Source organism: Molossus molossus, unplaced genomic scaffold (genome assembly GCF_014108415.1).
Source record: "Molossus molossus isolate mMolMol1 unplaced genomic scaffold, mMolMol1.p scaffold_m16_p_1, whole genome shotgun sequence".
In the NCBI taxonomy this organism is placed as follows: Eukaryota; Metazoa; Chordata; class Mammalia; order Chiroptera; family Molossidae; genus Molossus; species Molossus molossus.
The window spans coordinates 101,459,269-101,484,760 of record NW_023425344.1 but is presented as its reverse complement, the minus strand read 5'-3'; the positions used below and the strand labels follow the sequence as shown (position 1 = coordinate 101,484,760).

At 42.4% G+C, this 25,492-nt stretch overlaps 1 protein-coding gene across 3 annotated transcripts in view; it reads right to left on the bottom strand.

The window, feature by feature from the left end:
* Positions 1-25,492, bottom strand: part of ACBD5 (acyl-CoA binding domain containing 5) — a 56,382-nt gene that overhangs the window by 10,917 nt on the left and 19,973 nt on the right. For all 3 annotated transcript variants that reach the window (XM_036261268.1, XM_036261250.1, XM_036261260.1), the window contains 4 exons: positions 23,855-24,058; positions 22,552-22,658; positions 14,020-14,287; positions 10,926-11,125 (listed from right to left, as the gene is read on the bottom strand). In XM_036261268.1, the coding sequence (XP_036117161.1) occupies positions 10,926-11,125; positions 14,020-14,287; positions 22,552-22,658; positions 23,855-24,058 (779 nt within the window). The remainder of the gene's footprint in view (positions 1-10,925; positions 11,126-14,019; positions 14,288-22,551; positions 22,659-23,854; positions 24,059-25,492) is intronic.

Sequence of the window (25,492 nt, the reverse complement as noted above, 5' to 3'; positions counted from 1 at the left end):
CCTCATACCCTTTTCTCCTCCGACATTTAGGGGTCCGGAAGGCTACTAAATTATGGGGAACTCCGAATCCAAAATAGACCCTAAGACTCCTTTGGGATGTCTTCTTATAAATTTCTCTAAATTGGGATACTCTCAGACCCTCCACAAGAAGAAACTCATCTTCTTGTCCCAGGTCGCTTGGCCTGAATACACCCTAGACAACCAGTCTCACTGGCCGCCTATGGGTACTTTTGACTTCAACGTCCTCCGGAACCTGGACAATTTTTGCCGGCGGACCGGAAAGGACTCTGAGATTCCATACATTCAGGCTTTCTGGGACCTCCGCTCCCGCCCTGACCTTTGCTCACACTGCTCCACTCTCCAGATTCTCCTAGCCCAGACTTCCCCTTCTCCAAAGGCACCTCCTATAGACCCCCCTCTTTACTCTCTGCCAGATGACCTCCCTGATCACCTATCGCCTCCCCCCTGTCCTGACCCGGCTCCAGCTGCCCCACCTCCCGCTGACCCCCTCGGCTCTCCCGTAGCAGCCCATACCCGATCTCGCACTCCCCAATCCCCGCCTACTGTCCTGGCCCCTCTCCGCGAGGTGGCTGGGGCAGAAGGACTGGTATGGGTACATGTCCCCTTCTCCCTCCAAGACCTCTCTCAGATCAAAAAGCAGTTAGGATCCTTCTCAGCTGACCCCTCAACCTACATCAGAGAGTTCCGATACCTGTCCCAGACTTATGACCTGACCTGGCATGACATCACAGTAATTTGCACCTACACTCTCAGCCCTGAGGAACATGAGTGTATCCTCTCTGCCGCTAGGCAGCAGGCAGACAGGGACCACCTAATAGATGACCAAATCCCCCTAGGCACAGAGGCGGTCCCCGGGGAGGACCCTAATTGGAACTACCAACCTGGCCAAGGGTCCAACATCCACCATCGGAACCTAATGCTCCGATACCTAATTAGAAGTATGGACGCAATCTCTAATAAAGTAGTAAACTATGAGAAATTGAGAGAAGTCACTCAACTCCCGGAAGAAAACCCGGCCCTTTTTCTCAACTGCCTTCAGGAGGCCTTGGTTCGCTATACCCGCCTAGACCCGGGGTCCCGCAACGGGACCACAATCCTAGCATCTCACTTTATCTCTCAGTCCGCCCCAGATATCAGAAAAAACTAAAAAAGGCTGAAGAGGACCCTGAGACTCCCATCCGAGACCTGGTAAAAATGGCTTTTAAAGTTTTTAACGCCCGGGAGGAGACGGCTGAAGCGGCCTGGCAGGTGCAGCTGCAACAGAAACTTAGCCTCCAGACTCAAGCCTTGGTAGCAGCCCTCCAGCCCGCAGGGGAACCGGCAAAAAAAACTGACCTCCAAAGGAGGGCAGCGCACGCCCCCGGGCGCCTGTTTCAAATGCGGAAAGGAAGGCCACTGGGCGAAGGCCTGTCCGCAGCCTAGGCCCCCCACCAAGCCTTGCCCTCAATGCACACAAATGGGCCACTGGAAGTGGGACTGCCCGACCCTGGCTCAGCCCTCAGCACCTCAATGCAGGGGGACTGAGAACCAGACGTTCCCGGCCCTAGAACTGCTGGGGCTAATGGACGACTGAGGGGGCCCTGGCTCTTCGACTCCGGTTACCCTCGCTGAGCCCAGGGTCACGCTCCGGGTAGCGGGTAAGTCTGTCTCCATTCTAGTAGACACGGGGGCTGCCTACTCTGCCCTTCCCTCTCATTCGGGCCTTACGGTTCCTTCCCAGGTCTCGGTCATGGGAATCGACGAATCACCCTCGACCCCACGGCGGACGACCCTCCTTAACTGCCTATTTGAGGGTCACCCGTTCTCCCACTCCTTCCTAGTCATGCCCTCATGTCCAGTCCCCCTCCTAGGGAGAGACATTCTGTCCAAACTCCAGGCAAGCATCTCATTCTCCCCGAAACAGACCTTCTTGCTGGCACTGGTGCCAAGTCCCGACCTTGAGCTTAACCCAGACCCCAAAATCCAGCTCCTACCTGGAGTCCGCCCCGAGGTCTGGGACACGGATACCCCCACTATTGCTTCCCACCACACTCCTGTTTTAATCAAACTCAAAGACCCATCTTCTTTTCCTAACCGCCCGCAATTCCCTATCTCGCACGCTCATAGGATGGGACTCCTGGCCATCATCACCAAGCTTAGGACACAAGGCCTTCTGATCCCCACCAATTCACCTTGTAATACTCCCATTCTCCCCATTAAAAAGGCCTCAGGACAGTACCGCCTTGTTCAGGACCTCCACATCATCAACTCGGCGGTCGTCCCCATTTCCCCAGTAGTCCCCAATCCCTACACCCTTCTCTCTCACATCCCCCCTACCACTACACATTTTTCGGTCCTTGACCTCAAGGACGCTTTTTCCACCATACCCCTCCACCCGGATTCCCACTTCCTATTTGCCTTTACCTGGGAGGACTCTGTTTCCAATACCGTTCAACAACTGACCTGGACAGTCCTCCCCCAAGGATTCCGGGACAGTCCTCACCTATTTGGACAAGCATTAGCTGCAGACCTACTCGCCTGCGATTTGACCCCCTCCACCCTTTTACAATATGCAGACGATCTTCTGATCTGCTCCCCAAACAAGGCCGACTGCCTCACGACCACCACCCTCCTACTGAATTTCCTTTGCAGCAAGGGATATCGGGTGTCCGCCAAGAAGGCACAAATAGCCACCTCGTCTGTTACTTACCTTGGCCTCCTAGTCACCCCGACCCATCGAGCCATTACTGCCGACAGGCTGCAGGCTCTTCGGGGCCTGCAGCCCCCTAACTCGGTGGCTGAAATCCAATCATTTCTGGGACTGCTAGGCTTCTTTCACCACTGGGTCCCAGGCTTTGCCCTCCTAGCTAAACCCCTCTATCTGGCGGCCAAAGAAACGCCCGAGGGGCCCTTGACGTCCCCCAAAGGTGTTCGCCGGGCCTTCTTGGCCCTCCTGAAGGCCCTCTGCTCAGCATCGGCCCTGGCCTTACCTAATCCCTCACGACCCTTCGTCCTATATACTGAAGAGAGACACCAGTTAGCTCTTGGAATCTTAGCCCAACTGACGGGTCCAACTCTAATCCCGGTTGCCTATCTCTCCAGACAGTTGGACCCCACGGTTCACGGATGGCAGCCCTGTCTCTGAGCTCTTGCAGCTGCAGCCAATCTCACCACCGAGGCTCTGAAAATTAACCTCCAACAGCCATGACAGGTCTTCTCCCCACTTCACCTTACGGACCTTCTCTCACACCAGGCTCTGGCCCATCTTGGGCCCTCCCGGCTCCAGCTATACCACCTTCTCTTTATAGAAAACCCCTCTAGCCCTGGCCGGTTTGGCTCAGCGGTTAGAGCGTCGGCCTGCGGTCCTGAGAGACCCAGGTTCGGTTCCCGCTAAGGGCATGTACCTCGGTTGCAGTTTGTCCCTGGCCCTGGTTGGTCGTGCGGGTGGCAGCCACTCGATGTGTCCCTTCACGTCGATGTTTCTCTCTCTCTCTTCCTCTCTCTGCCTCCCACTCTATCTGAACAAAAAATGGAAAAATAGCCTCGGGTGAGAATAAAAAAAAAAAAAAAAAAAAAAAAAAAAATAGAAAACCCCTCTATCACCCTTTCCAACTGTAGCTCTCTTAATCCAGCTACCCTCCTTCCCGTCTCTGACCTGCCTGCCTCTACACACTCCTGCCTTGAAATCTTAGAGCAATCTAAATCTCCCTCAACACCAACACCTCACCCTTCTCCTGGCTAACCCTACTCCAGGAAGGGTTAATGCTAGCTAACCTCACAGGCATCGGCAGCCTCTCCTCTTGTCTCATGTGTGCAGCTCTTGGCAGGCCACCCCTCACTGTGGTCCCATTCCCGCTCCCACTGAATTCCTCTAACGAGATGCCCACCCACCTCTCACCTCTTTCTGGGGTTAATCTCTATACACCCCCAGATCTCCAACAATTCCTTTTCTGCTATAGCAATGGATCCTCATCCCTCTGCAACCAGACGACTCCACCAACCTCTAACCTGATAGCCCCGGACGGTTTCTTTTTTTGGTGCAACAATACACTTTCAAAAAACCTCTCCATGCCTCTCGATCCCTCTCTTCTCTGCCTTCCGGTCACGCTGACTCCACAACTTACGGTTTATACCCCTGCTGAATTCCAACGCCGATGTATTTACTCTCACCCAAGGCAGAAACGTGCAGTTTTTCTCCCTTTCGTAATTGGCCTCTCCCTCACCACCTCGGCCATAGCCGCGGGAATGGGAGGAGGGGCACTCGCTAACTCCCTAATCTCTTCCGCCCAACTTGCATCCCAGTTCCAGTTAGTCATTGACAGCTCAGCGGAGTCCTTGGCCTCTCTTCAAAGACAAATAACCTCTCTAGCCCAACGTTCTATGCAGAACCGGAGAGCCCTGGACCTCCTCACAGCAGAACTTGGAGGAACCTGTCTATTTCTTGGGGAAGAATATTGCTATTATATCAACGAATCAGGTTTGGTAGAAACCCGCGTTGAAACCCTCCACCAGCTAAACTCAGAACTTAAAAAACAAAAATTCTCAGCAGATGCTTCCTCCTGGTGGAAATCCTCTGTGTACTCCTTACTTTCCTCCCTCCTCGGCCTGGTCCTCCTCATAATAATTATACTGCTAATTGCCCCGTTTTCTTCGCTTCATTCAGGACCGATTCACACAACTCACACGGACAATAGAAGTCCACCAAATGATACTACAACAATACCAGCCTCTGACCAGTCCCCCCCCGAACTCGGACCACGCCGACTCGGCCCCCTCCCCTGACGCTGCCCCTGTCCAGCAGGAAGTAGCCAGAAAGACGACCTTGCCCCTATTCCTATATCACAGTCCGATAGCCTGGGGACTGGCGCCAAACTGGGACCATTGTTTCGCTTGCTCAGCCTAGCCTCCCACCCTGTTCCGGGAACCGCCTGCCCCGGGCTTGTAGACTAACTCCCATCCTGCTCTTATCTATTCACACTCAGAGGCTCCCATGCATAGCCCTCGCAAGGTCAAGCCCTAACAGACAAATCCCAGCTGCAATGGGCAGATATAAAAAGCACAAACCCCACCATCGGGCGCGGCTTCTAGGACTCGACCCCCGGAGTCTGTGAACCCACCCAGAGTGTACCCAATAAAGCCTGATTTCTGCTTATTTGGCTGTTTGGCTCTTTGGTTTCTTTCTACCTCTCACAGGCGACGCCTGGCTACCTTACACCTCGGTTGCAGTTTGTCCCTTGCCCTGGAATGGGTCATGTGGGTGGCAACCACTTGATGTGTCCCTTTCACGTCAATGTTTCTCTCTCCCTCTCTTCCTCTCTCTCCCTCCCACTCTATCTGAACAAAAACTGGAAAAATGTCCTCAGGTGAGGATAAAAAAAAAAAATTAGAAAGGAACTCAAGGTGAACAAATCCCAATGTCATGACACAATTACTCTTCATTAAAGCAGCAACTACTAACAAATACTAAGATAGAATCAGAACTAATAAATGCAACTATAAGTAAATTTTTTCTAAATAATAAATGCTCTGGAAAGGCAAATGAAGATTCCCAAAGACACTTGCTTACACCTAAGAAGTAACTGGAAATGCTTATATAATTAGCACTATGATTTTTTGCTTCAATGATATTTATCCATACATACTGTTAAAGAAAAAAAAATTCAATGGCACTTGCTGAAGCACAGTTAAGTAGATTTTATTCAAGGGAGCAGGGGCTATTACTATAGGTATAGGGACCACTGCATAGGGGAGATTGGACTTAATTCACAATATATCAGGGACAAATGAGAATTTATAGTCAAGGAGGAGGGTGGGGATCAACAGATGGAAAATTACTAAGAGGAAACATCAGGGGTGAGGTAGATTCTGGCTAAACCTACCTAACAGGATTCTTGCTATAGATAAGCTAGGATGATCAGATCATCTGGGTGATGGTGGAAGATGAAGAGCCTGATCAGATACTGATGGTGGGTGGTTCTGGTTAAACTGACTAAGCAGGGTTCTTCCTAAAACTAGATTTTACAAGGAAGAAGTGAACAGGCGTGCTCTTCCTCCTGGAGAGCTCTTTCCCTTCCCCTTCATCTTCCCCCACAGGCATACACTTCCTAAACTCTAAGGGAGCCCATCAGACTTGCAACCAGGGAAGCAATGAGCAGCAAGCAGCAGCTTGTCCCGGGCTAACCCTCTGAACCTGTCCCCAAGGCCCCCTCTTCTCTGACTCTCCAGAGGGCTGACAGCCCTGCCCTGTCTCTCTCCTGTTGCTTCTTCTACCCTAACCCCTTAGTTGTTTCACTGTCCCTAGCTTTAATAAATGTACTCTCAAGCTAAAATTTAAAAGAATTAATTAATAAAGAAAAAAGTGAGCAGATGAACCTAAGAGAGGGTTCAGGAGAATAAAGTTTGGTCAAGCAACAAATCTTTGTCAATATCCAACAAAACAAAAAGGAAACAAACCAAATGGGAGAAGATATTTGCAAGCAATAGCTCCGACAAAATAATTTATACATTTCAACACCAAACAAACAATCTAAATAAAAAATAGGCAGAGGACCTGAACAGACACTTCTCCCAAGAAGACATCAAATGGTCAGCAGATATATGAAAAGATGCTCAAAGTCACTAGTCTATTAGGGATATGCAAATCAAAGGTACAATGAGATACCACCTCACACCTGTTAGAATGGCTATTATTAACAAGACAGGTAATAACAAGTATTGGAGAAGTTGTGAAGAGAAAGGAACCCTCATTCACCATTCACTCCTGGTAGGAATGTAAACTGGTACAGCCATCATGGACAAAAAAAATAAACAAACAAAAAACACAAAAGAAAAAGAAAAACATAAGACACAGAAATTATAATCCACAGTTGCTTAAATATATTAACTAAAAATGCCCATTTTTGAACATCTAGAAGAACTATGAAATATCCAGAGAAACAGAAAAGTGTTACCAATACTCTGAAAATAAAGCAGCCAAAACATTAAAAAAATGTTTAAACCTATGAAAACATGTTTAAAAAAAAAAAAAAAAAATCTTTGTCAATATCAAGCAGCTTTTATGTGTTTAGAAATTCTATTATTATTCTATTGCTGGATTAAAATAAAGATTACTAACTTTTTTGGAAAATTATTTTGAGGAGAAAAATCTCCTGTGGTAGTAACCATTGCAAAGAATACATAAAGAATTACTGAGTTAGGTGCTCCCTATGGCTGTGAACTTCCGAAGGAAAAAACCAAGCTGCTTTACCATCATTGCTGTCATCATCACTTCATGTAACAATACTTAAATGCTTAATATGTTCCAGGCACTGTACTAAGCATTCTATTTTATCCTCTGAACAAGCTTATGAGTAGGCATTAATATTTTCTTTTAATAGATAAGAAAAATAAAGGACACAGAGGTTAAGTAACCTGACCCAAGATTACACAGTAAGTGGCGGAGCTAGAATTTGAATTTTGGTAGTTTTTTTTTTTTTTTTTAATTCCTTTTATTTTTTGAAGGGAGGTAGAGAGAGAGAGAAACGAAACATCGATGTTTTAGTTGCCTCCCACACAACCCTGACAGGGGCCAGGATTGAACATGCCCTTGACTAGGAATCGAACCCATGACCTGTTGGTCCGTGGGCCAACGCTCTAACCACTGAGGCAGGGCTTTAGGTAGTTTTTTAAAGATCTACCTCACTGTGCTATCTATCTACCATTTCATTTTTGTGTTTGTTACCTAGAAAAGAATCTGGTATGTGACTATTCAGCATATATTTATTTAATGAATGAATCTAAGGAACTATTTTACCAAAAAATAATATACCTCAGGCAGCTTACTGATGTGGAAAGTACACTGCATGAGAAATCAGGAAAGTTGAATTACAGATCTGGCACCGCCACTAATTAACATGTGCTCTCAGTATCTTAGCTTCTTAATGTCTGCTGAACATAAGGGTGTTGAACTAAGTTTCCTTTGGTTCTATAATCTACTACTTTACTGTTATGAATTTATTCTTTTATTTATGCAAATTTTTTTTTTTAAATCCTCACCCGAGGACATTTTTCCATTTTTTGCACAGATAGAGTGGGAGGGAGAGAGAGGAAGAGAGAGAGAGAGAGAGAGAGAAACATCGACGTGAAAGAGGCACATCGACACGACCAACCAGGGCCGGGGACAAACTGCAACCGAAGTACATGCCCTTAGCGGGAAACGAACCCGGGTCTCTCCGGACCGCAGGCCGATGCTCTAACCGCTGAGCCAAACCGGCCAGGGCTATTTATGCAAATTTTTATGCAAATGAATTTTGCACTTTTTTTTTATTCTCACCCGAGGACATTTTTGCATGTATCCTGAGAGAGCGAGAGGGAAAGAGGGGGGAAGAGAAAGAGAGAGAAACATCAATGCGAGAGAGACACATTTGACTGGCTGCCACCACACTATCCCAACCAGGGCCGAAGACAAACCGCAACCAAGGTACGTGCCCTCAGCAGAACCGAATCCAGGACTCTCTGGTCCGCGAGCCAACGCTCTAACCACTAAGCCAAACCGACCAGGGTGAATTGTGCACACATTTTAAGGGGGGAAAATCCTTAATGTGTCAGAATCCTTTTTGTTCTTTTAATTTTTTTCTTTTATCCTCACCCACGGACATTTTTTCATTTTTTGTTCAGATAGAGTGGGAGGGAGAGAGAGGAAGAGAGAGAGAGAGAGAAACATCGACATGAAAGGGACACATCAAGTGGTCGCCACCCACATGACCCAACCAGGGCCAGGGACAAACTGCAACCGAGGTACATGCCCTTAGCGGGAACAGAACCCAGGTCTCTCTGGACAGCAGGCCGACGCTCTAACTGCTGAGCCAAACCAGCCAGGGCAAGAATCCTTTTTTTAAAGAGACAAGGACTCCTTTTTTTGGTTTTGTTTTTAATCCTCACCATAGGACATGCTTAGAGAGAGGAAGAGAGAACGAGAAAGAGAGTGAGACGGAGAAACATCAATTGGTTGCCTTCCATACATGCCCTGACTAGAAATCAAACCTATATCCCAGTATGTGCCCTGACCGGGAATCAAACCAGCAACATTTTCAAGGCACAAGATGACGGTCAACTAACTGAGCCACTTCAGCTGGGCGGTATTCGTTTCTTTACATACATCTACATTTAATGTATTCCTCTTGTAATGGAAACACATCTTCTTTGATTAATCCATACAAATTCTTAACACCTGGTACGGCAAGATGCTTTGCGGTTGTATCATGTTTGAAGCTAGGTCAGATATCAAGGCTAGTTGCCTCACTCTTTTCTACAACCAACATTACTCAAGGAGGAACAAGTCAGGGGACAAATGGGGCAGATCACAAGTAGCTACTGGAAAGCTCTGCAGCTGAGTCCAGGGATTATCATGGCCCTGTCAAAACTGTGAACCAAGGTGAATTGTCCCTTCCTCTGACCCTTTTCCTTTTCTTTCAGTAACTTTTCCATATTCAGCTGTCTAGCTTTATTCAGTACAGGACAGCAAGCTGTCATAGTAGAAAGAGCACTGCCCTGAGATACAGCATATCTGGATTCTGCTTGAGTTTCTACAACTGACTAGCTGAGATGCCTTTTCAAAGGTTTAATACCCTTGATCTTCCAGGGTCAAATGACAGCAGAGGTCAAACTGTAACTCCACACTACTCTTTGGCTTTAAAGTTTTGATCCTAAAACTAATTTACACTCAAGAATCAGTAACTTAACATATTATCTCTACAGCATTTTAAAAAGGAGTCAAGCCCTGGCCGGTTTGGCTCAGCGGTTAGAGCGTCGGCCTGCGGTCCTGAGAGACCCGGGTTCGGTTCCCGCTAAGGGCATGTACCTCGGTTGCAGTTTGTCCCCGGCCCTGGCCGGTTGTGCGGGTGGCAACCACTCGATGTGTCCCTTTCACATCGATGTTTCTCTCTCTTTCTCTGTTCCTCTCTCTCCCTCCCACTCTACCTGAACAAAAAATGGAAAAATGTCCTCGGGTGAGGATAAAAAATAAATAAGTAAATAAATAAAAATAAAAAATAAAATGTTAAAAAAAAAAAAAAAAAAGGAGTCAAGATAGAGGACAATGCTTATTACAAAAGGATGACTCTTTTTTTTTTTTTAATGTTTATTTATTTTATTTATTTTTTCTTATTGCTTTTAGAAAGGAAAGGAGAGGGAGATAGAAACATCGATGAGAGAGAACATCGGTCACCTCCCGCACGCCCACCACTAGGGATTGGGCCCACAACCTGGGCATGTGCCCTGACTGGGAATCGAACCGGTGACCTCTTGGTGCATGGGTCAACGCTCCACCACTAAGCCACACCACCCGGGCTGGGATGACTCTTTAATGATGAAGAGTCTAGGGCTTTAGGTATAGTCTATTTATTTGTGCATTAAATTAAACTATTTAAAAGTTCTTATTCTTCTAACATCAAGCAACCTACCCCTTCCTCCAAAATGGTACTGCTAATTTTACACTAAAAAGTTTCTATTATTTTAACTGGCATTTAGCTTTTGGGTCAGTTTTAAGTAATATTTTCAAAAGTAGGTCCCATTTATTTTTTTAAAAATCATTAAAATACATTGATTTCTGGCCCTGGCCAGTTTGGCTCAGTGGTTAGAGCGTCGGCCTGCGGTCCGGAGAGACCCGGGTTCGGTTCCCGCTAAGGGCACGTACTTCGGTTGCAGTTTGTCCGTGGCCCTGGTTGGTCGTGCGGGTGGCAGCCACTCGATGTGTCCCTTCACGTCGATGTTTCTCTCTCTCTCTCTCTTCCTCTTTCTCCCTCCCACTCTATCTGTACAAAAAATGGAAAAATATCCTCGGGTGAGGATAAAAACAAAAAAAAACATTGATTTCTGTAGATTTTATCAATACAGATTATGCACTGATTTAAAGGATCAACAAGTAGAAGACAAATTTGGAAGTTTACCTGTGAAGCTGTTAGTGTTTCCAGTTTATGAAGTCTCTGAAGGACGTTCTGCATGTCCTCCTGCAGTCGCATGAGCACAAGAGCAATCTGCTCGTTGAGGCTGCCTCTTGTCCCTCTGTCTGAACCCCAGCGTTCCCCATCCCCTCCACTTCCCACTTGCCGACCCTTGGTTCCTTCGTTCAAATGTTGCATCCTATGCCCTGTTTTAAGAGAGCAAAATAGGTTAGTTCTAAATTATTCCCGGAGAAATGGTGTGTTTTATTCATTTTCCAATTATTTCTTTGAGATCTAACTCTCCTAAGTGGAGTGGGAGCAATCAGGAACTACACAAAATAAATTATTGGAGTCAAACAGTAGACATGTACACTTCTACTCATATTGATATATTCTAAGATTTTTGTCTAAGGTTTTATAATGTACTTAATATACTAGTACATGACTAAATGCATATAATTCACAAATAACATATACATATTCAGGGTGCATTCGCAAAAATTCTTTACTAAAAGGTAACTGATTTGAAAATATTTAAAGACTTTCTTTAGAGTATTAAAAAGTACACCAAATAGCCCAGCCAGTGTGGCTCAGTGGTTGAGAGTTGACCCATGCACCAAGAGGTCGCTGATTCGATTCCCGGTCAGCGCACACGCCCAGGTTGTAAACCTGATCCCCAGTAGGGGGCATATAGGAGGTGGCCAGTTCATGTTCTCTCTCATCAATGGTTCTATCTCTCTCTCCCTCTCCCTTCCTCTTTCTCTAAAAATCAATAAAGAAAAAAAACTTTTTTTATTAAAAAATTAAAAAGTGCCCTGGCCGGTTTGGCTCAGTGGTTAGAGCATCAGCCTGCGGTCCCGAGAGACCCGGGTTCGGTTCTCGCTAGGGGCATGTACCTTGGTTGCAGTTTGTCCCCGGCCCTGGTTGGTCGTGCGGGTGGCAGCCACTCGATGTGTCCCTTTCACATCGATGTTTCTCTCTCTCTCTCTCTTCTTCTCTCTCCCTCCCACTCTATCTGAACAAAAAATGTCCTCGGGTGAGGATAAAAAAAAAAAAAAAAAAATTAAAAAGTACACTAAATAGCTCTATTTTCCTTTTTGGTCACTGTAAGCCTCCCAAAAGGTTTTAAAACATTTTTCTTATTATAAATTCTATTATACTTGTAAAGCTATTAAAATCTCATTACTTTTTAAATTTTATTATATATCTATCCATTCTATTTTCTACACATATACTTACAGAATTGGCATTACCCCTTATACATGATTTTGTATACTACTTTAAAAAAATACTATAAATATTTATCTGCATCATTAAATTTTATTCCAAAAACACTGAAATGGCTGCATAAATTCCCTAGTAAGACGTAAAGTAATTTACTCAATCACTTTATCTGCTTTTGGACAGTTAGAATGAATCCAAATTTTTGCAATTATAGATAACATTGAAATAAATATCTTTATACATAAATCCTTGTCCAAATTTCTGATTTCTTTAAGACAGATAGAGTAAAAAAATAATTACTAGTTCAAAGGGTTAACAACTTTTTGGAGATTCTTCACAAGTGTTGCCAAGTTATTTTTTCACAAAGTCTGAGATAGTTCTATATTGCAGTGTGTAAAAGGTACCTTTGCTGAAATAAAATAGTTTAAGTTTTTACATTTGCTAAAATAATGGGTAAGTTTTATTTGTTTTGTTTTTAAACAATAAACAGGAAACTACCTACCTCATTGCCCTTCAGCATCGTGGAACCTTAAAGCCGCAGCATTCCCAAAGCCATGTCTTAATTTGTTTTATGTAGATTTTTTTCAACCAGATACACAGATAATCCTTTAACTTTTTATGCCCTCATATAATTAAACAAGAATTTTCCTTTTTTTTTTTTTTTCAGGTGTACAACATAATGATTTGATATTTGTATATATTGTGAAACGATCCCCATACTACGTCTAGTTAACATCTGTCACTGTAGTTACAGATCTGTTTTGTGATAAGAACTTTTAAAATCTACTCTTCTAGTAACTTTCAAATACACAATGTAGTATCATTAACTGTAGTCACTATGCCATACATTACATCTCCATGACTTACTTATTTTATAACCAAAAGTTTGTACCTTTTGACTACCTTCATCCATTTTGCCCTCTTTCCACCTCTGGGAACCACAACTTTGCAATCTGTTCTCTGTATTTATGAGTTTGTTGTTGTTTTTTTTGCTGTTTGTTTGTTATTTAGATTCCACATAAGTAAGATATTACATTTGTCTTTCCACTAATTCTCTTTTTTGACAATACCTATTCATTCATTACTATAAACAATGATAAAAGATTTACTTTTCTTCCCCAATCAACTCTCTATTACCTTATCACATTACTATTCTTAATGTTTTCTTTCATATTGTTAAATGTTCTTTAATCTCTGTTACATGATTTTTCAACTTTCAGTTATACCTTTTGACTTAAGTGGGAAAATGTGAAAGACAGATAGTACTAATTTTTTTTTTTTTTTATCCTCACCCGAGGACGTTTTTCTATTTTTTGTTCAGACAGAGTGGGAGGGAGAGAGAGAGAGAAAGAGAGAGAAACATCGACGTGAAAGGGACACATCGAGTGGTTGCCACCCGACGACCCAAGCAGGGCCGGGGACAAACTGTAACTGAGGTACGTGCCCTTAGCGGGGGAACCAAACCCGGGTCTCTCTGGACCGCAGGCCGACACTCTAACCGCTGAGCCAAACCGGCCAGGGCCAAATAGTTCTAATTTTTACCAAAAGTAAGTAAAATGAGCATCAGCACAGTTGGAGCAACTGGTAAGTGATTATTCAGGAGAGTAGAACATAAAGTTGGCTACCTCAAAAAATTGCATAAAAGGTATAAAAATAAAAATGTTTCCCCCCATATCTTTAGAGAATAAACTACGATGCCTTGTGGAACCAAAGGAGAGAACTAGACAAAGAAAAATGGTCAGATGTTATGTACAGATAACTTTTAACATTCCCTTTGTAAACTGATAGTTCTAATGCCTCTCCTAACTAGAACCTATCATTTCACTAATTAGGTTATAACAACAGTCAGCAAAAAAAAGAAAGAAGTAATACACACCTCTCCCTCTTCTGACATTAGAGAATTCTTCATGCTCCCCACCCTGTTTCTCACGGTGTGGCGCTCCACTGTTACTTCTGCCATCTTCTCCTCCATGCTTTACTTCACCTTTTCCTTCGATTGCTACCACCTGCATTTCTCCAATGTTGCCATTTCCAGGAGAAATTTGAACATCTTCAGGAAAACCAGAATTTTCCAAGGGCTTATTGGGATCACCACCCAAGTAATATCGAAATGGTCCATTGTTTGATGTAAAGCTATCTAAAGACTACAAATTTAAAACAACACTTAGTTAAAAGCCACAAACATAAATTGTACACCACAAAGTTTTCTTGATAATAGATTACTGTGTTTATAAAATATTTTTCATGTTATTATAAAAATATTGTATTTCTAAAATATTTCAATTCATATTCTGCCTTCAAAATGTAGGGAAGAAATGGGATAGACGTGAATCATTCATGAGCAAAGAATTGAGAAGTTATGGCAATAAATCGTTCTCAAGAGTCACTCATTCATCCAAGAAACACTTAAATGCCTACTTTTATCCTAGTTACTATGCTAAATTCTAAGGATAAATATAAAAAAGAGAGAGAGAGAGAAAGGATCTCCGTCTGCAAGAGGCGTCTAGCCTTAGCAAAGGAAAGAATATTATAACAGTTTGAGGAGGGGTGCCTAACTCATTCTGGGGTTGAGTCGGGGCTTGGTCAGGACACCTTTCCTGGGAGAAATGATATGAACTTAATCTTGAAGAACAACATAGGAAGTAGGTGGCCATGTAGAGATGGAGGCACAGATTGGAGTGATGCAGTCACAAGGAGCCCCAGGGCCCCCAGGGCTGGAGCCTTCAGAGGAGCACAGCTCTGCTGATACGTTGATTTCAGATTTCTAGCCTCCCTGTACTTCTAGAACTATGAGAGAATAAATTTTTGTTTCATGTCCAAAAAAAGCACAAAACTTGAAGAACAGATGAGTATAAGCCAATTAAAGGTATGGTAATGATGACAGCAAGTGCCAATTACGTAGTAGTGGGATAGAGGATGATTTGAGAACGTTTGGGATTACAGAATCTATAGGAGTTGAAGACTCAATATGGGGAGTAAGGGAAAGGAAAACACTAGGTGGTTTTGTACTATTTACCAAAATAAATATAGAGGATTAGAAGGTTTCAGGGGCAAGATGTCTAATAGGGCAGTTAGAATTCAGAAGAGATATAGGCTGGAGATACCACTTTAAGTCATTAGCACGTAAGTGATGGTTGAAACAAAGGTAGTAATAATTTGGGATATATGCCTGAAGAACATCATATTTAAGGGGTCAATAAGAGGAAGAAAAACTCACAGAGGAAGGTACAAAGGGCCCAAGAAGCATAAAAAGAAACTCTTAAAAAGTGGTATAATGAAAGCCAAGGAAATATTTTTCAAGGACAAAGTAGTTAATATTGTTTGATTATATTCAAGTAAGATGGGAAATGTAAAGCATCCATTCAAATTAGCAACAAAGGCATGTTGGCATATATCTGGCAGTGAATCAATACCATGAATGAACATGACCAACAGAAAGCCTGCCTATAAAGGGAAGGAGGGAGCCCTGGCCAGTTTGACTCAGCGGTTAGAGCTTCAGCCTGGGGACCAGAGAGTCCCAGGTTCAGTTCCCGCTAAAGGCACATACCTCAGTTGCAGTTTGTCCCCAGCCTGGTTGGGGTCATGTGGGTGTCAACCACTCGCTGTGTCTCTCTCACATCAATGTTTCTCTTTCTCTCTTCCTCCCTCTCTATCTTAAGATAAATGCAAAAGTGTCCCCAGGTGAGGATAAAAATAAACAAAGGAAAGGAGGGAGATAAGTCAATACTTAGAGAGCATCATAAGGTTGAGAGAGTATTTTCTTTCAAAGATGGAAGGGATATGAATAGCTTGAGAAAAAAGAACCAGAAGAGGGACAGTCTGGCAGGTATAAAAAATGAAGGTCCCCAAAGAGGTGGGAGAAAATATGACACACATTAGAGAAAATGGCCTTAGGTGGGAAGGTCTTCCACTGAGGTAGGAAGAAAGGTGGCAAAGACTGAATGAGTATAGATTATAGTCAGTACGTCAAAGACGTAAGTGTCCAGGCATGAAGTTGAAGGAGTAACAACCTAATGGCTTCTACCGTCTCAGTGAGGCAGAACACAAAATTATTTGATGAAAGCAAGGAAAAGGTGAAACAGGACCAATGAGTATCAGTCCCCTACCCACATCTCTCATTCTGGTAGAACTCTAGCTTCTTATGCTTTAGGTGCTACTCAAAGTGTGGTCTGCAGACCAGCAACATCAGCATCAACTGAAAGCTGGTTAAAAATGTAAAACCATGAGTCCCACCCAGACCTACTAAATGAGCAACTCTGGGGTTCAGGCCCAAGAACCTGTGCCATAACGAGCTCCCCATTAAAATTTGAGAAGTGCTGCTTAATAGAATAGGAGAATGTATAAAACAAAGGGGAAACAAAAAAACCTAAAATGTTTCTCTCTCATTCTTATCTTAGAAATCTAACTCACCTGACAAAATTCCAAATGTACTGGTATGCATTGGTATTGTGGTTGAAATCATATCAGAAATATCTCTATATCTATATCTATGTATCTATATAAAGATATAAAACATTTCATATCTTCAAGTCTCTATTTCAGTTTCCAAACCAGTACTTCCAAACCATTATCTATTCCATTAAATTGTTATTATAGAACATGGTTTGTTTTCAGCTTCTGCAAAGCAGTAACAGCTAATAATCTGATCTTTAAAAATCTCAGCTTTTAAGAAAGGGATCTATCTATAAGTTATTCAACTTATTTAAACAAGACTGAAAATAAAAACTGACTTTCTTTTCAACAACATTTTTTTAGTGAGATGAGGCCCTTGCAAACATGAGGTTGTCTATCACTTCAGAAATTTAGTAAAATCAATGGAATACAGTGCTTTCAAAATACGAACACTTTGGAAAGAACAGAAACCAAGAAAATGTTATATACAACAAAGTAAAACCATTACTGTATTAAAAAACCACTACAGCAATACTGAAAATAAAATTTCAATATTACATTTATTTAAAATAATAAATTATTACAGATTATCTGTTATAGATAAAGAAGCTAAAAGTAATATTATTTAAGATTAACAATAGGTCAGGTAACAAAACAAGATTTTAATTATACTAGCAGATTGGCTAATACTAAAATGGATAAGAAACAGATGAAGTTTGGGGACAAATAAATAATGACTCTTTAGAGCACATTATTCTAGAAGTCATAAGAAAGTACAGCAAAAGGAACTCATTATGAAGTGATAGTTGAGCTACAGAATAATAATAATGATGGTGCAATTGTATGCAGAACATAATTCAATGTTCTCGTGTTAGAAGGAAAAAAGAAAACAATTACAGAGGCAATGTAAGTTAAAAAACCATTACAGAGGCAACATTAGAAAGAAGTATTCCACACACAACTATAATGCTCATTTTTAAACTTTTTATTATGGAAAATTTCAAACATACTAGATTAGAGTACCAATCACTCTTTTTCAACAATTATCACTTCAGGGCCATTCTTCTTTCATTTTACCTGTGACTCCCATGGCCATCCCCAGTGAATTATTCTGAAACAAATCCTAAACATCATATTATCAAGCTAACACTTTGCTGCAACAAGATAAATATATTTTTAAAAATTTAATATAATTTACTCTGTATGTATGTGTTTTGGAGGTAGGAACATGCTTAACTGCTACATTCAAGAGGCAATTATAAATTTTTTTTTTATCCTCATCTGAGGATATTTTTCCTTTCATTATCAGATAGAGTGGGAGGGGGGGGGGAGAGAGAGAGAGAGAGAGAGAGAGAGAGAGAGAGAGAGAGAGAGAGAGGGAGAGAGGGAGAGAGAGAAAAGAAACATCGACATGAGCCCTGGCCAGTTTGGCTCAGTGGTTAGAGCGTCGGCCTGCAGTTCAGAGAGACCCGGGTTCGGTTCCCGCTAAGGGCGCGTACCTTGGTTGCAGTTTGTCACCGGCCCTGGTTGGGTTGTGTGGGTGGCAGCCACTCGATGTGTCCCTTTCACGTCGATGTTTCTCTCTCTCTCTTCCTCTCTCTCCCTCACACTCTATCTGAACAAAAAAAATGGAAAAATGTCCTCAGGTGAGGATTAAAAAAAAAAAAAAAAAGAAACATCGACGTGAGAGGAACACATCGCTTGGTTGCCTTCCACACAATCCTGACCAGGACCAGGCCAGGGCAGGGCCAGGGACCTTGGTTGTGGTGGGTCCCTGGCCCTGGCCTGGTCCTGGTCAGGATTGTGTGGAAGGCAACCAAGCGAACCGAGGTATGCGCCCTTGACCGCTATCAAACCTGCAACTCACTGGTCCGTGGGCCGACGCTCTAACCGCTGAGCAAAACTGGCCAGGGCAGCAAAATATATATTTTTTAAAAATACTTTTATAAGTGGAAAATAACAAGAAAATGTTCAAATTATAGTAGGCAAACAATAAATGTGATATTAGTTGTCCACAAAAAGAACTTAGAAAAACACCTTGATTCTTTTTTAAATTTATTTATTTATTTATTTATTTTTTTTGGTATGTGCCCTTAGCGGGAACCGAACCCGGGACTCTCTGGTCCACAGGCCGACGCTCTAACCGCTGAGCCAAACCAGCCAGGGCAACACCTTGATTCTTAAGGACTCCAAAATTAACCATGGAGATTAAATATATGTTTTAAAGACCCCACCAAGGAAATTTGTGGGTGACAACCTATAATTAACCTAAACTTAGGAAAGATGGGTAATGTGGTGGGGCTGTGTCTTATCTAAGAAGGTTTCCTTCAAGAAAGGACATCTGCATTAGGGTTTAAAGGATGTGCAGGAGTTAACTTGGTATACGGGGCAGTGAATGTCAAATTACATTCCATCCAAATGAATGCAAAGACGCTGGTTCTGGAGGAGAGAAGGGGAAAGGACTTGACATAGAGGGACAGAGAGAAGGCCAGGATGGGTATGAGCAAAGCCCAATCATGAGAGTGGCGTGACCAGAGGCCAAAACGGTAAGTAGGAGCCAGATCAGGAAGGGTCCCATAAAGGATTTTAGTCTATCAACCAATGCATAGGGAAAATAGGAGCAATCCTATAGCCGGACAATCTAGTAGCCAGACATTTACTTAGATTAATCTCATCCAGTCCTTTATCACCAGACTTCACCAGTCAAACCTTTTTAAAAAGACAAAAAATAGCCCAGCCAGAGTGGGTCAATTGGTTGAGGGTCTTCCTGTGCACCAAAATGTTGCCCGTAAGGCCTTGGTCGGTTTGGCTCATGGGTTATAAAGTGTCGGCCCTCGGACTGAAGGGTCTTGGGTTCGATTCCCAGTCAAGGGCACATACCTCCATTGCAGATTTGATCTCCAACCCCAGGTTAGGGTCATGCAGGAGGTATGTGTCTCTCTCACGTCGAAGTTTTTCTTTCTCTCTCTCCCTCCCTTTCACTCTACTTTAAAAAAAAATCAATGAAGAAATATCCTCAGATGAGGATTAACCAAAAAATTTTAAAAAGGTTGCCTGTTTGAAATCCCAGTCAGGGCACATACCTGGGTTGAGGGTTCAATCTCCAGTCAGGGCATATATGGAAGGTAACTGATCAGTGTTTCTCATATCAATCTCTCTCTCTCTCCCCTACCCACTCCCCATCCCTTCCTCTCTCTACATATGTCCTTGGATAAGAATTTAAAATAAATAAATAAATAAATAAATAGAAATATACATTTTTATCACTTTTCATTTTTCACTAATTTTAGCTCATTCTAAATTTGGACTTCTTACCATTACTCTATGCTACTCATTTATGTTTGACTTTAGTTAAAAAGTATTTTGTGCCCGGCTGGTGTGGCTCACTGGTTGAGTATCAAGAGGTCGCTGGCCCTGGCTGGTTTGGCTCAGCGGATAGAGCGTCAGCCTGCGGTTCAGAGAGACCCGGGTTCGGTTGCCACTAAGGGCACGTAACTCAGTTGCAGTTTGTACCCAGCCCTGGTTGGGTTGTGCGGGAGGCAGCCACTAGATGTGTCCCTTTCCATCGATGTTTCTCTCTCTCCCTCCTACTCTATCTGAACAAAAAATAAAAATGTCCTCGGGTGAGGATAAAAAAAAAAAAAAGAGCCCTGGCCGGTTTGGCTCAGCGGTTAGAGCGTCGGCCTGCGGTCCGGAGAGACCCGGGTTCGGTTCCCGCTAAGGGCACGTACTTCGGTTGCAGTTTGTCCCCGGCCCTGGTTGGTCGTGCGGGTGGCAGCCACTCGATGTGTCCCTTCACGTCGATGTTTCTCTCTCTCTCTCCCTCCCACTCTATAAAAAAAAAAAAAAAAGAGATCGCTGGTTCGATTGCCAGTCAGGGCACATGCCTAGGTTGTGGGACCGATCCCCAGTGGGGGGCATGCAGGAGGCAGCCAATTGATGTTCTTGCTCATCAATGTTTCTCTCTCCATTTCCTTTCCTTTCCTCTCTCTCTAAAATCAATAAAAAAAAATTTTTTTTAAGTATTTAGCAGCCCTGGCTGGAATGGTCCATTGGTTAGAGCCTTGGCCCAAGCACCAAAGAGTCACAGGTTTGATTCCCGAACAAGGGCATGTACCTGGGTTGCAAGTTCAGTCCTCAGCCTTAGTCTGGGCACGTGTCCACATGGGGATAAACCAATCGATGTGTCTCTCACATCAATGTTTCTCTCTTTCTCTCTCTCCCGCCCCCTCTACACTCTCTAAAAATCAATGGAAAAAATTGGGGTGAGGATTAACAACAACAAAAAAAGTATTTTGTTCATGTGTTTTTTAAATTTGAGAAAACTAAGTCTGGCTGGAGTGGCTCAGTTGGTTGGGTGTTTGTTGTCCCATACACCAAAAAGGTTGCTGGTTTGATTCCCCATCAGGGTACATACCCAAGTTTTGGATTTAATCCTTGGTTGTGTGTGCACAAGAGGCAACCGATCGATGTTTCCTTCTATCTCTCTCTCTCTCTCTCCCCCCCTCTCCTTTCCTCTCTCTCTAAAAAATCAATAAAAATACATTTTTTTTTTAAATTTTGAGAAAGCTAAGAGAAACTTAGTTGCATTATAACATTTTTTAAAAGGGGAAACACAAAGAGAAAACGTTAAAATCACTACTCAGGGAGGCAAAAGATAAATAATTTTCTATAAGACACACTAAACTGTGTTAGAACAACGGTAAGGAAACAGTGGAGTTAGGATTCAAAACCACCAAACATAAATATAGCTGTCAAAACCACCTAATCATTATCAGAAAACATCATCAAAGAGAAAAAATATTTCATGTAGTTTTTGCCCTGGCTTGGGAGCTCAGCTGGTTGGAACATCATACCAACACGCCAAGACTGTGGGTTCGATCCATAGTTAGAGCACATACAAGAATCAAACCATTACTGCATAAATAAGTGGAACAACAGCCCTGGCCGGTTTGGCTCAGCGGTTAGAGCGTCTGCCTGCGGTCCGGAGAGACCCGGGTTCGGTTCCCCCTAAGGGCATGTACCTCAGTTGCAGTTTGTCCCCGGCCCTGGTTGGTCGTGCGGGTGGCGGCCACTCGATGTGTCCCTTTCACATCGATGTTTCCCTCTCTCTCTCTTCCTCTCTCTCCCTCCTACTCTATCTGTACAAAAAATGGAAAAATGTCCTCGGATGAGGATTAAAAAATAAAAAAATAAAAAATAAAAAAAATAAGTGGAACAACAAATTAATGTTTCTCTCTCTCAAATCAATTAAAAAAAATTTTATTCATGTAGTTTTAATAATTTTTGTCAAATGTTAGCTTCCAATACTGAATTAAAAAATTCTTTTTTGTTAATTCTCACCCAAGGACATTTTTCCATTGACCTTTAGATAAAATAGAAGGGAAGGGGAGAAGGAGGGAGGGAGGGAGGAAGGGAGGGAGGGAGGGAGGGAGGGAGGGAAACATGGATTGGTTGCCTCCCACCCGACCCAGACTGGGGCCAGGGACCAAACCAGCAACCCTGGTACGTGCCCCTGACCGGGAATCGAAAATGCAACCATCCACAGGCAGATGCTCTAACCACTGAACAAAACCAGCCAGGGTGCAATACTGAATCTTAAATAAACTAAAATTCGAAAACTATTTCAACTCAAACTTTCAGTTCAACATGTTAAAGTCCATGTGAAAAACAGATTTGTTTGAACATTATTTAATTTCCAAAAATGTTAATGTCTCAAATATAGGGACTAGCATAAGGAGTTTACTATCTGCCTCCCATCACAGAACCTCTCTCAGAATATTTACAAATATTTATAAATATTATAAATTATAATAGTTAAAATTTTTTTGAATATTTTGGAATTTAACAAACTTTCTAATTCACAAAAACATAATTTAAAATACAAATATTTCAAAATTTTAAAGGTATGTTTTCAAAGTGATTAGCAGCAAGTACATCTGGTATTAACAGAAATTATGCATCAAATTCTGATAGACCACTTTGAAAACTTACAATTAAAAAATGTCATTTTTACCTCTTCCTGTCCAAGTTGCTCCATGGAATCACAGTAAACTTCACTGTCTGAATCACTTGTCAAATGCTGAATTCCTGAAACATCTTCAATATGATCATCATTTATATCTAAATATGAATAAATGCCCAGGTAGAATAATTATTCTAATTGAAGAAAAAATGTATTTACTCTGTTTTCAAAATTTATTAGCTTTATGTTATAGTCATACTATAAGACAAATTTGATTTCACAAGCCACATTATTATTTCTTTTAACTTACCAACACTTTAAATTTTGTTGATAATTTTTATTTGAAAAGATGGCAAGTATTTTATCATGGAATTATACAAAGACACAGTACAGATCAAAACCTAGAGAACTCAATGACCTTGTAAGAGAAAACTGAATCATCAGCTAGGAAGCCTAAATTTGGATGCAATCATTGTAAGTTTGGTTGAAACATTTAGAAATTATACTTGGTTTCTTGGCTGAATTGCAATAATGTTAAGAATTCACCATATACATATTATAGGCTCTCTCCTAGAGCTCAAAATATTAAAACAGTATAACTTCCTTTGTTGACTGGAGAATAACAATATCATATAATCAGAGATTTAAGTTAAAAGAAACATCAGAAATAAAAGTAAAAATTTCAAAATTTGCCCTGGCTGGTGTGGATCACTTGGTTGGAGTGTTGTCCCATACACCAAAAGGCTGTGGGTTCGATTCCTGGTCAGGGCACATACCCAGGCTGTGGGTTCAATCCCCAGTTGGGGACCATAGGAGAGGCAACCATTCAATGTTTCTCTCTCACATTGATGTTCCTCCCTCTTTCTCACTCTCCCCCTCAAATCAAATTTTTAAACAAAATTTTATTTTTAAATACCATATAAAAACAATTTTTAGCCTGGCCAGTGTGGCTCAGGGGATTGAGCATCATCCCATGGACTGAGAGTTTTCAGCTCAATTCCCTGTCAGGGCACATACCCCGGTTGAGGCTCAGTCCCCAGTAGGGGGCATGCAGGAGGCAGCTGATCAATGTTTCTCTCTCACACCTATGTTTCTACCTCTCCCTTCCTCTCTCTCTAAAATATCAATACAAACAATTTTTTTTAAAACCGATTTTTAAATTTCAATGAAAACATAAAAACCCTGGCCCTAATTCACTGTCTTTCAAGGATATAAACCTTTATAATATAAAAAGACCCTTAGATACTAATGAATAAGAGATTTTAAATTCTAAATTGCTCCTAATATCCTGAAATTATTAAAATATCTTATTCATAGGAAAGAGGCTTGACAAATAATTATTATGGGAGAATACCTTGGTGAACGCAGACAGCAGTTTTTCCAGTTTGCTCCAAGTTTTGATCTACAGGTTTTACTTCTTCAGTGCTTCTGTCACTCAGGGAAGAAGTGGCATGGATATCATTCTGTACATCCTTAACAAAGCTGTCTGTATCATAGCCATTAGTGACAGTGATTTCCAAATTTTTATGTTCTGTGGACTTCTTCATCGTTTTTTTATCTTTTGTGTTAAAACAGAGAGATTCATAAAAGTTCACATTAGGTCAACTGCATACTATGTTCTGATATTAAGCAGTCATTTCTTCAACCACCATAATCCCTTTGAAGGGTTTCCTACTTGGAGCAGAGAGGGGGGTGCTCCTAGAAAAGGGGTGTTTTATATGCTGAGAATTCACATAAACTGTGTTGGTTTCAAAACTGCTTCAGTTCCCTGTGAATTTTCTAGAACCTCCTTTAAGAGATAATCTCTCAAACTCTTCACACTCTCTCAGCATAGGCAAATTGTTCTATGACAGCCAACAGTACAGAGGGGTATATATAGCCAATAAAAAGATGCTTCAGCTCGGCTGGTGTGACTCAGTAGATTGAGCCATCACCTTGAGAGGAGCTGGTTCATTCCCAGTCAGGACATATGCCCGGGTTTCAGGCTCAGTCCCCAGTTTGGGGCATGCAGGAGGCAGCCGATCGATATTTCTCTCTCATGTCAATGTTTCTCTCTCTCTCTCTCTGCAAAAAATTAATAAAAACATATTTTTAAAAAAAGACCTTTCAAAGAGGGTATTATTTATCATACCTTAATATAACAAGGCAAAATTAAGTTGTACAGTTTTGTTTTGTTTTTATCCTCACCCGAGGACATTTTTTGTTCAGATAGAGTGGGAAGGAGAGAGAGGAAGAGAGAGAGAGAAACATCGACGTGAAAGGAATACATTGAGTGGCTGCCACCCGCACGACCAACCAGGGCCGGGGACAAACTGCAACCGAGGTACGTGCTCTTAGCGGAAACCGAACCCGGGTCTCTCTGGACCGCAGGCCAATGCTCTAACTGCTGAGCCAAACCAGCCAGGGCTGTACAGTTTGTTTTAATGTATTTCTGCCTCCCCTTTCTAAAACAGTCTTTGCAAGAATCACTGGTACTCTTACTAAAAAGGACTCCCTAATTCAGGGCCCTATAATTCCAATGTTCCCTCTTTCGTCAAAACTTCTGCCGGCTTTGGCTGGTGTGGCTCAGTTGGTTGGAGAGTCGTTTTATGCACCAAAAGGTTGGCTGGTTTGGCTTGGTTGCCGTTTGTCCCCGGCCCTGGTTGGGTCGTGTGGGAGACAGCCACTAGATGTGTCCCTTTCACGTTGATGTTTCTCTCTCTCTCTCTCTCTCGCTCTCGCTCTCTTCCTCTCTCTCCCTCCCACTCTCTTGAACAAAAAAATGGAAAAATGTCCTCAGGTGAGGATTAAAAAAAAAAAGGTTGCCAGTTCGATTCCCAGTCAGGGCATATACCTGGGTTGAGGGATCCATCCCCAGTGGGGGTGTGTACAGGAGGCAACCAATTGATGTTTCTCTCATACAACAATGTTCTCTCTCTTCCCGATTCGTCTCTCTAAAAAAAAAAAAAAACAGAAAAAACATATCCTTGGGTTAAAAACAAAAAACCTCTGC